This window comes from Fulmarus glacialis, unplaced genomic scaffold, assembly GCF_000690835.1.
Source record: "Fulmarus glacialis isolate BGI_N327 unplaced genomic scaffold, ASM69083v1 scaffold28249, whole genome shotgun sequence".
NCBI lineage: Eukaryota > Metazoa > Chordata > Aves > Procellariiformes > Procellariidae > Fulmarus > Fulmarus glacialis.
Window position 1 is genome coordinate 7,907 of NW_009231815.1, and position 12,874 is coordinate 20,780.

Below are 12,874 nucleotides of genomic sequence, written 5' to 3' on the forward strand. Positions count from 1 at the left end.
AGAACTGTCAAGCAACAACTGTCACTTAAAATATTTCTGTAATTTCACAAAATGTGACAACAATAAAATGAATAATAATAATAGTAGTGCTATACTTTCTAACTGGCTGTCAACATGCATCCCATCATCTATTCTTAGAAAAGAATGATCTCTCACATCCAACAATATTTCTTATTCTATAACACTAAGAGGACACATCTTATCGCACTGGACGGAATATGCATTGGCTTGTGTAAATCATCCTGTAAATCAAATACCACTGCTCGATTCTATCAGTGCTTAATTTAATTACATGGTTATACAGCTGAACATAAAACCAACCACCCTTTACTACCACCTGTTTATTCTTAACATCCAAAGTGTATTTTCTTACCTCAGCAGCCTGCGTCTCCTGGTGTAATAAAGTTAGACCTGTCAAGTCTTCTAAGAAGGAATGTGAAGAATTAAAAACTTTAGCAAGGAAATTAAACCCTTCTCGTTCATACTGGTCAAGGACCTGTCAAATAAACAAACAGAAAAGGATTTCAAATAAGATGCCCATAATGTGATTCATCATCATATTTTGCTCACAAAATAGAAGTACAATCCTTCTGAACACTCAGAAAATGACTGTATATTGTAAACAGGTAAAAATTACAGAGAAAAGAAAGATCATTTCTGCCAACTCAATTTCTAAAGTTTGGGAAAGGTAGAGTAAGAGGGAAGAGAAATGAGGTTTAAAATTCCCTGGTTTAAACGTATTTTTAAGCTTATAACAAGACAGATGATATGGCAAGAAAAAAACTTAGTTGCAAAGTCATGAAAGGAGCATTTGAGTTACACAAAACACAGTAAAAGACTGTTCCAATGCATCAGTTAAGGGAAAAGAACCATGCTGGGACAGAATGAAAAATTCTCCGAGTCAGTGTCCAAGTCCAACATCCTCCCGATCTCCAGAGATTCACGGTTCTGAGACTGTTGTATCTTAAAGCATTCCCTATTTTTCTACTCTAATTTTCCCAGATTATCTTTTATTTTGAGACTCCTATAGACTCCTACAAGAATTGTGAGAAACGTTTTAGCCTATGCTCCTCTCAAACCCCTGACCATGAAGAATTTTATTTCATGCAGCTTTAGCTTAAATAACTATTTCAATCAAGTGTGATGGAGATTGAGGAAAGAAAAATGTCAAAGATGAACATTACTCTACAAGTTTTGTGAAAGCAGGTAGCAAGAAAATGAAAGGAACTTACGATAGAGCAATCCCAGAATCCATTATTTTCCTATTTTTGTTCTGAGTTCTACCATTGATCATTTAATACCCTGCTCTGCTGTCATCAGTCTCACAGATGAAGCAGCTGAGCTTGACAGACTGCAAAGCAACTTTTCCTATGGAAATCCATGTAACAGAGCAGGATGCATGCAGGGACTTCAGAAATACACAATATTTTAATACAAAGGAGCAGTACATATGACAACGATAGAGAGGCAGGGGAAGGATCATCAGTATCACCCCATATAGAGAAGATGCAAGCTTTTCAGAAGAGTCCATAGAATGGCCTAATCTATGAAACTGTATGCCTGCCAAAAATCTTTTACCGTGAAAGCTATCAACATTTACATCTTCATCTCAATCATCATCTTGTTCAGATAAATCAACATCAGTTCAAGAGTGAAGGACAGAAAAAGGGGCTAATGATCAGGCAGTTTCACAGATAGCTGTTATTTTTTAGAATGGCTGTTATTTTTTAGAATGATGATCATTTCCAAAACCAAGAATCTGTAAAAGCCAGCACCTCTTCCAGCTGCTGATTCTAATAATCTGCCTCTCACCCTCCCAACCACATACGCTATTTCTCTGTATTTAAACCCTGTGCACGTCTTAAGTGCCTGCATGAGTCCCCTGTTTACCACATCAATTTTTAGAATCATAGAATAGAATCATTTAGGCTGGAAAAGGCCTTTAAGATCATCAAGTCCGACCATTAACCTAGCACTGCCAAGTCCACCACTAAACCATGGCCCTAAGCACCACGTCTACACGTCTTTTAAATACTTCCAGGGAGGGTGACTCCACCACTTCCCTGGACAGCCTGCTCCAGTGCTTGACAACCCTTTCGGTGAAGAAATTTCTCCTAATACCCAAATAAATCTCCCCTGGCGCAACTTGAGGCCATTTCCTCTCGTCCTATCGATTGTTATTTGGGAGAAGAGACCAACCCCCACATCACTACAACCTCCTTCAGGTAGTTGTAGAGCACGATGAGGTCTCCCCTCAGCCTCCCCTTCTCCAGGCTAAACAGCCCCACTTCCCTCAGCCGCTCCTCATCAGACTTGTTCTCCAGACCCTTCACCAGCTTCGTTGCCCTTCTCTGGACACGCTCCAGCACCTCAATGTCCTTCTTGTAGTGAGGGGCCCAAAACTGAACACAGGACTCGAGGTGCGGCCTCACCAGGGCCAAGTACAGGGGCACGATCACCTCCCTACTCCCGCTGGCCACGCTATTTCTGATACAGGCCAGGATGCCGTTGGCCTTCTTGGCCACCTGGGCACACTGCCGGCTCATGTTCAGCCAGCTGTCAACCAGCACCCCCAGGTCCTTTTCCTCTGGGCAGCTTTCCAGCCACTCTTCCCCAAGCCTGTAGCGTTGCATGGGGGTGTTGTGACCCAAGTGCAGTTTCCCAGCCATGGGAAAAGTACCAAAATCAACCACCAAGATATGGCTCCAGGACTCCTGTGCTCAAAGAAATACCTGATTTTTCATTCTCTGATGTATAAATTTCCAAACAAATCGCAATATTGTGCCCATTCATGTCTTCTTATAGCTTATCTGCGCAAATTATACGCATCATGTATCTCTACTTTTAACTTATCTCATTTCGGTATAGTTCTTGCAGAACAAGTTTAAGTAGAACACATAAAGTTCTTTTACACAGAACATTGTTGCAGGGGCTGTGGACAACCTTTCTTTCACTGTATATATTCTATCCTTATTTTGGGAGAGAAGCAGTAAGAGAAATTTCTACAGTTTATATACTCCTTAAATCTATCCACTCTTACTGGACAGACAAGTTCCCCGTAACCAGTGGAATTCACTTCCTCTGGAAAAGAAGAAAAAAAACACCCTGGAAGGACTGTAGTTTGTTCTACTACGAAATAGGCGATTCAACAAAGCGACCTTCATTCCAAGGTTTAAAAACGAACAGACAACCCACTGCTCCCCCTATGCCCAAAGAAGCTATTCACCCTTCTTTGGACAATAGAGGGGGGAAATTGTTTGATTATGAATTTATCTAACTCAACCAAAATCACAACTTACTCTCAACAATCTTACTCTTTTCTAGTTTAACAGTTCCTAAAGGTCTCAACTTTGCATTGATAAATCTTAAAACTGTGGGAACTTGCACAGCCCAACAGCATTCTTCAGCAAAACACGTCCAGTGAGCTTTTACATTGAGTCCTACAGGAATTCAAGCTCATTTAAAAATATATTTATATTTAGCTGACAGACTGTGAGTTTACCTGTAAAAACAGACTGGGATCTGCACTCAGATCTTCATGAAAAATGTCCATTTAGCAGCAAAATTATCTACTGCAAACTTAGGTTTCAAAAAACCACAAACAGTAACAACTGAAACACAACTATAAAGAGGAAGAAGACAGATGTAGGTGATTATTACAAACATTTGGCACCTTCTTGACCACACTTTACATTTCTAAAATAAATAAATAAATAAAATTGGCACTTCATATTGTCTTACTAAATCTGGAGAAATTGTTCTTCATACTTTAAAAATTTATTTTGCCATACATGGTTTTTTGTGTATTTGTGCAGCAACCCATAAGCATAATCAGAAATTAAAAAAAGAAAAAAAGGAAAGAAAAAAAGAGATTAAAAAAATGCTTAGGAACAGTTCTTTGGGTTTTTCTTGTTGTTTTTTATTTCTGAGAAAAACACACCAAGACAAACTCATCTGACTGTTCACAATGCAATGCAGAGAACTGGTCAACTTCAGCATTCCATTTGAGACGTGCCCTCTTAATATTCTACTTAATATATTATAATATATTCTAATAATACCTTAATATATTGCACTGTGGATGTATACATACATTAAATGACTATTCTGTGTTCCAAAACTCTAATAAACCAACCAGATATACAGAAGTCTCTTGCATCTGACTCTTTGTGAAACACTGTATACAGACATCAATTTATAAACTTGGATTACGTTCACAGCCCTGCCTGTCTATAATCCCCAAAGCTATCAGCATTATCAAATGTGTTGCTATTGCTTTAATTTGTTGGAACCACAATACGCAGCTTATGAGACATCTTTTTAGTAATGCAGGCCAGATTATAGTTCATGGTATCTTGAAACAATATACAGCCTATACACAATGAAACCGCAGCCTTATTCTAAAATATTACAGCATATCAAAGAAATGCAGGGACAACAACAAAAAAATATTTTGGTCTCTTCCCAGAGGTAAAAAGTGCTAAAAGATGTATACTACCTTGGAATATGCAAATATGAACAGAGCAGGGAACTGAGTGCAACCTTACTATATACGTGTCTATCAAATAGCCTTTAAATCTGGTTGATTTTGTTACTCGGCTCACCATGCCTTGATCCTCATTTCCAAAGAACTGTGACTCAAGCCTGAAGTGAAAATTTCCAGGTATTGCTTCCTCAGTAAGTACATTACTTCAGTATGCCAGGGTGCTCTCTATAAATGGCCCTGGTTTATTTCAGAGATGTGCTTAACCTTTCTATATTCCCTGCCATAGCTATAAATGAATTCTTATGTACTCACACAAAGCAGACTGCATGACTACACTGACATCCTCAATGTCTAGTGTTAGTTTTGGATGAATCACCTGGAAGAATTTTTACTAAATCCAAGTGCCCTTTGTACTGTGATTAGCATGGAAGAGACTAGGAAGTCTCCCACCAAGTGTCTTTTAAAATATTAATATTAATAAAACATTAATATTAATAAAATAAGATCACAGAACCATGAGTTGAAGGTATACTATTTTGGGGTCTAGTGAACTATAGCTTTTTTATTTTTTAAGTTGGGTAGAAATGATTCACATTAATATGACCAAATCTGCTTTTGCTATGGAAAGATTTAAAAATTTATTTTCCCCCTGTAGAAACTCCATCATGTCACAGTGCTAGACTTGCCATGGCACTACAATGACAAATTTAGGTTAGGGTAACAAATCTGATTATAGAGACACAGTATCTTAAAAACCTAAACCCAAAGTACAACAATACAGAATATTTTTCTTGTATTAGCACCCGCAGAAGCCTGAAAAACTTTATCGAAAAGTGTACTGGCTGATTATAATTACTTGATTTTTATAATGGGAACAGCCTGCTGAATAGAAGTATTTGTTAACTAGTTTTAAAACAGAAGTTCCAGCTACATGGCCCAGAGAACAACGTATCAGGGAACCAAAGAATGACCTGGCAGCATCGCTCAGTTTGCTACCTGAGCAGTGGTGGTACCATTAAAAGTGGCATACTCTATAATGAAATCCTTTTAATATAGGCAGCAATGGAAAGAACATTTTGTCACCTTCAGGGACTTTAATTCCCAATTCAGGTGATTAAAACTTTACAATAAATACCACGAAAGGGATAAAAACCATTAACTTGCCAATGTCTAACCTTTACTACACAAATTCAGTAACAGCTGTCCTCTGATAAATGTAATGTAGCATACATTTGTTCAGTAGCCACTGAACATACCTCAAAAAGAAAAAAGCATGAGGCAAAATAAAACTCATCTCAAATTCCTAGGACAGGAATACTCTGCAGGTCATTAGGAATAAAGCCGGTCTAAACATCAGATAGGCACAAAATAATTCTAACAAATGTTTCCAGATTTAGTAAGTGCCCAATTTGTTGCTGTGTGGAAAGGTAATCTATTTAATCACGTTCAGCAGAGTCTAAGGCCCATGGTTGGCATGAGATTTCTTTTTCAGTTCTTAACAATTCCCTTTGCTGCTAACACCGTATGTGGTACCAATGTGATCATTCTGAATAACAGCTTTACACGAGGACAAATACTTGAGAGACGTTAATTTTTATTATGTTTGATCTCAAATAAGTTACTATCTGACCGCAGATGTAAAAAATCCCTCTCGAACTTTTTCTGGGAATAAATGTGTCACTATCCAGTCATTCAGTGACATGTCACTACGTAGCAATTAATTTTCTCAAGCAGAAAAAAACTTCAAAACAGCAACAAAAAGAACCAGGAGGATATAATTCTTCTGCCCAGCAAGGCCAGCTGGAGCAATACAGATTTATTAAGGAACTCATCTTTTTCTCACTTGCAGGTCACTTTTCAGAGCTTAGGAGGAGAATTAGAAAGTAGCATGCCTTCTGTATTTCATGCCTGTTACAAACACTGTCAGGAAAACCCACATTTTAAAAACACACTCTTTTCTGACACATGTAAATCTCCTCTCAGGTTGACGCTATAATCTCGGTTCCAGTCTCCATTTTACAGAGCCCGAGCTACAACTGATTTTTCACATGATGGCATTTTAACAGAACAAATGACTGTGGATGCACATTATCACAACAGAGACAAATTAATGTATTGCTAAAGCCTTTTGTGTAAATGATACACAGTAACCCACTTTATTAGCAATCTTTGTATTCTTGTCTGTTTACTGAAGTAAAAAACCCAAATCTCATGGTAGGAGAAAAAAAAATAGAGGTTTAGAGTAAAAGAACTTGTTTTGAAACGAGAAACAGATGTGCAGCCTTGGTGTTATATTCATTTTAATAGCATTCTTCACAAAGAAGTCTCAAATGCTGGGTAGAAAGACATTCAGAAAGATAATCTGGCTCCAGGATTGCTTTATAGCATAGAAGTTAATATATGGTTAAGTAAAAATATAAAAAACAAACTCCTAATCCCAACAACCTGGCCACCGACGTAAAATTGGCTCACATTTTATGCCTCGTTTAAGAATTATGTGACAGAAATTTTTCACCAGTATTTACATTTGTTTTGGCTTTTTTGTTTTCTAAGTTGTTAGCATCTGTAGAGCTTGAAACAGCATTGTTTACCTTCCAGGAAAAATGAAATAAGAAATTAATGCTACCAGATTTATTGTTTACATGAAGATATATGGGTAGCCTACCTCCAAAACAATAAGTGGTGTTTTTTACACTCTTCCTGGCTTTAAACACTTCCCCCTCAAAGAAGACACCACACTTCCCCTCCCTGCCCTGCCTCCCCCCAAAGGGGACAGATACTTCACTAAACATTTCAGAGTCAGAAAAGTCACAAAATTCAATGTTCTATTTAGAAATTTTACATGACTAGATATATTTTTGCACACTGCTAACTATCCAGTTATCACAGGCAATGCAGAATGAATAGAAAACTCCTGTGAGTGTTAGCATGGTGAAAACAGACATTTCATTTTCAACAGCTGCTTGGAAAATAAGGAAGACATGTAAAAGTCCTGTCAGTTAAACTCTTCAAAGCTCAATGTCTCTGCTATTAAAACACGGAGTTTAGTGAAAGACTACAATACTGTTAAGAATCCTCCTAAGTGAGAAGAGAATAAGGTGAGGCACCTGAGCCATTGGGATCTTGGGTCTAAGCAGCTGCACAGGCAGCGCTGCTAACGTTCAAAATTTTATCATGAGACCCATAATTCTGGTTTCCTTAAAAAATCCTCTGCTCCTAGACTCTTGCCTTTTCATGAAGTTCTCAATTTTTATTGCCATTCGGTCCTAAAAAGTTGTAAAGAAAAGCCTAATAAGATGATCCTGTAATACATCTATGAAAAAGAATGCAACAAAGACCACATACTGATTTTTCAGGGACTCAGTTCATGATACTGGACAGTAAAGTCTGACAAAGTTACATGAGCACAAAGACACTTCATCTTTTGATAATACTCCAGGTATTATCTTAATGTGTGTATGAATGGTCATACACACTTGTGTGTTCACACACGATTCAAGTTTTAAGAACAAGATCGTAAAACAAATTTCTGAAGAAGGCTGTATTCCAGGTGCAAGTTGAAGAAGGCCATTCTGAAAATATCGGAAGGTTATAAACCACAAGGCAAAAATGGCATAATATTTGGCTCATGTCCAAATAATAACACCCTCTGCATACACAATTTTCTCCTTACCTTCCCATAATCAGTATTAAAAATGAAAGCAAATCAGTATAAAACCTTAACTAATCCAAGTACAATATGCTGAAAATTCATTTAAGAAAGAGATTGTTGTTCTAATTTAGAGTAGGAATGTAGCAATACGAATGTGTTTTCTCTGTTGCTATTTCCTACACTGATTTTGAATTGCAATGGACAGAAAATGGAGTATTAACGTACTGAAGAATAGGCCTTGAAAGGTCTTGACAAGATTTTTTTAACTTGGGACTTTTCAGTTACTTCTTTTGAATAATGAAAAGGAGGAAAGTAGAGTTCTTAGAAGCTTAAGATATGTCAGTTTAAGCATGGTCTTGTCTACATTAATTTCTTGGGAACTCCATGCATTCTGAGGTTTTCTGAAATAACCTTGACGTGTTTTATATACAAGTAACCATTTTTCCTGATATGAATTGATAGACTAATAATACAGACAAAACTGCAAGATTTTTATTTCAGCTACTTTTTCCTTTCTAAAATATTTCTCACAAATTATTTGAAACATAATGGCATCTTCAGATTACAGTCAATATAAGGACTTTCTACTTGACAGCATACAAGTTTAAGGCATTCCCTTCCTGAAAGCATTAGTAAGTAGAAGTGAAAAGAAAGAGATAAAGAGAGAGGGAGAGTAAAAGAAAATAAACATCTCCATTTTAGAGACTGAGAATAGAGGAACAAAACAGTTTTCAAGTAGACAATATCATTAGATCATCTGTCCTGACCTCTTTTAATACATGGGTATATCCTTCAGTCCCCTAATAGCCAGCTCTTGCTTGCTCCACATTTTACACTTGACGGATATTTACAACTGTATTTATCCCCATTCTGCTTCCTGTCCAAAATTTATGCTGATTAGCTCATCAGCAGTTACAACATTTTTGGCTCCAGTTCATACCAGCATTAGTCACTATCTACTATACAACAACTGCAGAAAGCCCTTCTTTTTCCCCAATCACATCTGAGGTTATTGATGATTTGTGGCTGGATAATCTGTTTCTTACCCATATGTAGGAACAGGCATCTATAGCACAATTCTCGTTCTTCCCTTGAAGAAACAGTCCAGAAACAGCATCCATTTTCCGCAGGCAATCCCTAATGCTGGGAGTGAAGCAAGGTCACTTCCCCAAACATAGAAGGAAATTATTCTTCTCACAAAAAAGCAACTGTCTTACACTGAATACCATTTTGGCTGTCTATACAATTTGATTCTACGAAGATTGGAGTGGTCCATCTTTGATGGGTTGACTTAAGCAAGTAAAAAGCTAGTGCTGACTGGGTACTGCATATGAAGTCATTCATTCTGTCTAGCTCTCCCCTACCATCACCAGTTCAACAATAAGGCATGATCTGGCAGACACTAAGCACCCAAAATTATCACTACCTTAAGCAGAAATCGCCGCTGCTCAGTAATTCCTAAATCCAGATCTCTAGCTTAAAAATCCCTATTTTGTAGACTATTTCAGAGCAGAAGATTTTATTATCTGGATGTGCTACAATACCTATGCAAAACAGCACTGGAAGAAAAACAACATTCTCACCAAAACCACACATATTTACTGTATTTCATCAGTTTCAGTTATTTTACCATCTTTTTAAATTCAATTTCCTTCACTTTTTTCCAATTTCAAAGAAAACAGAAGCACTTCTGCACAGACACAGGCACAGGCAACCCTGTAAAAATGTGAAAAAATTGAATAAAGGTTAAACTTAACTTAAACTTTTCAAAAATGCCTACATGGGCATTTGCAAACGAAAGAACAATTGCCCAATAAAGTGAGGCTGATGATTCGTGAAGTTTAACAAAAGAAAATAGGTATAGATGCAGACAGACTCCTGCCAAAGACTGCAATGAGAAGAATGCAGAAAAGCATACAGGAAAAAAATACAATAGAAATATTGAAAAAACAAAACCAAAAAACCTCGAAGACCCACGGAATTTAATTTAAATGGAACAGAAATACAACCTCTCAGAAATATGAATCAATTGTTTTTAACAATGGCAGGTTTCTTTGTCCCCTTAAAAACAGTATTTTAAAGTTAGTTAAACTTAAAAATGGGAAAATTCGTTTTATTCATGGTGCAGAAACTATATTATGAGTGCAGTATTTTCACTTAAAGACTTGAATTAATTCTGCTTTTTCTTTTAGTTCAGATAATACAGATTTCTATTTAAGATGGACTTCATAAACCATTCTCTCTCCCACTTAGAACTGCTTAGAATAATATCCTACATCCATTTAAGATCATTGAACAATTACTGGAACATATTTTTACTTCTTTTAATGCTACTTAACTTGGAGACAAGTAAACTAGTCAATACTATGGACCAGTCAATCACACTAGCTGCTTCTTGGACCAAATTCTGGGATTCTCTGCAACATAGCTTTGATTCTACTATCTAATATGGCACTCTGCCATACCAGCATAAATCGACACGCCCTTTCACTTAAACATCAGGAAACAGTTAACAAATTCACCAAATAAAAGAAACATAGAATAACAAAATTATTTGCGTTCTTCTCCGAAAGGCAAAAGTGTGTTATTTATTACTAGAAAGGGATTCTTAATCTAGCAACTTTACTATTCCGAAATCAAAAGTAGTAACAATAGAATTGCTGATTTTCTGGAGCAAAAGCATGAGGGAATAAAACAAGTTTCAGGGAATTGTATGTTCTCTGTTCTTTTTTCTCCCTTCCTCTTTCTCTCTCCCTCTCCAGAAACCTTTGTAATCATTTAATCAGCAGAGTTCAAAACTTCCATTGCAAAGAACACAATACTGAAAAATGGCTCCAAAAACACTTTGCAGTAAACCTTGGCTATCTACTCCCTTGTGCCATGAAGACAAGACCCCAAACCATAATGATTTGGGGAGGAATGTTGTTTTATTTTGTTATTTAAACATATTTTCTATGCCAAGTTGTATTTAAACTCCCTAAGATACCTAATGGTTGCATCTGCCATCCAGGAAGAAGAATATTACGTGATGAAGACAAATGGATTGGCTAGAATAAAGACAATTATCTTAGGATAGGGGTCTGGGTAATAAAAACTGGTTTTGCTCAGCAAAACATGAAAGACGCAAACCTCCAGTTTTCAACATTTAAATACAGTTGCAAACACCCACACTCAAAACAAATATTTTGACACTGCACATACAGCTGCTAGCTTCTAAGAGGCTAAGATTTACTTATCCTGAAGTCAGAAGTTTTGAAAATGCACCCTCCCCTCAGAGCCCTGAACGCAAAACGAATCCTCACCCATGTGAAAATATTTGGGTGGGTGGTTTAGTCTCACAAGACACAAACCGATCTTTAACTTTTTATATACCATGCCAATTCTTAATATAGATAAATACATTAACAACATAAGCTAAAATGGAATAACGTCTTACCGATTTGTTGTGGAGAAGCACACTAGTTTCTTCTCCTTAAGAGAAATAGTAAGTAATAACAGCAAGAAATTAGTCCCTGATGTAACTCCAACTAAATTACAATAGAGAATAAGAGAGCGTAGTCAAAAAGAAAAAAAAGTCTCCTGAATTCTTTTATACTTGCTACATTTATCTTAGTTGAAGAAAACATAACAAAACAGTAAATTGATTAAAAAGCGATTTCACAGATATGTTAAAAGTTGAAATGAAGACACAATAGAATGGCTAAGAGCAATTCTTCATTAAAGATTTCTAGCATCATTGTCTGGGGGAGGAGAGAAGAGGACAAGTAAACACTGCCAGCAGCAGAATTGGTTAAAGTTTTGAACTATCCTTCTTGTGATCTGACTGAATTTTTAAACAACCTTACTTCTCTTCAGTACCATAAGATAAAGCATCAAGTTTTATTTCTTTTTTTTTAAATCCTCTCTTCTGTTGACCTTGGGAGGCTGTCTGGTATCAACAACCTATGTTATCTATCAAACGTTAATAAACCTGCATCCCGCAACTCTGAGTAACTGGTGCAAAACACTGATCATCTCTAACTCTTACAATCTAGCCATAACAGTGCTAACACATGGGAATGTCAACCTGCTTTCTGAATTTTGGTAAATGATATGATGTCAGATTGAACATAAACATGTTCTATCTTTCCCCATATTCCTTCCATTTACAACCTTTATTGTGGAGCTGTTACGTGCAAGACAGTTTATTTGGCACTACTGCCTTCACACAGGATTAGCTATGAAGTTTCCAGTCATCATGATGGACTAAGCAAGGAGTAACAAGACATAACTTCTCCACTGAACTATACATACTTCATTAACAGCATGGGGTTTTTTTCAGATATAGGACAGATAATGAGCTCTCTCCCACCTTATTAGATTTCAGTGTTGTTTTTTTAAGTTCCATTTTCCAATTATCATCCATCCTGTCTGTACAGACACCTCCCCACCTTCTCCAATGCACAAAACTGAATACCCTTTTCTCTGTTCACAAAATAGGATAATGTTTAAAGTTAATGTTACTTTTAAGATTTCTGGGGTTCTTGATCACATTTGCCCTCCTCTACGGGAACAAAATTCTATCCTAGTGGCCACATTACCATGGTCATCGTTTCTTAGTGTGTGATGTGGCATTCTTAGTACACATCACAGCTTCCTTCTGCTAGTATCCTTTTACTTGGGATAATCTACATTATATTTTGTTGACTTCATAATAAAAATTCAGCATTTTTGAAATCGTAAGACCAGGCATTATT

The 12,874-nt window shown here is 36.7% G+C and overlaps 1 protein-coding gene across 1 annotated transcript in view; it reads right to left on the minus strand.

Moving 5' to 3' along the window:
• Positions 1 to 373: 373 nt before the first annotated feature.
• The window catches only part of ATG7 (autophagy related 7), a gene marked incomplete at its 3' end in the record, with an annotated part of 43,756 nt that continues 31,255 nt past the window's right edge, over positions 374 to 12,874 (minus strand). Inside the window, exon 17 of the mRNA XM_009584701.1 lies at positions 374 to 496. Coding sequence (XP_009582996.1) covers positions 374 to 496 — 123 coding nt within the window. The remainder of the gene's footprint in view (positions 497 to 12,874) is intronic.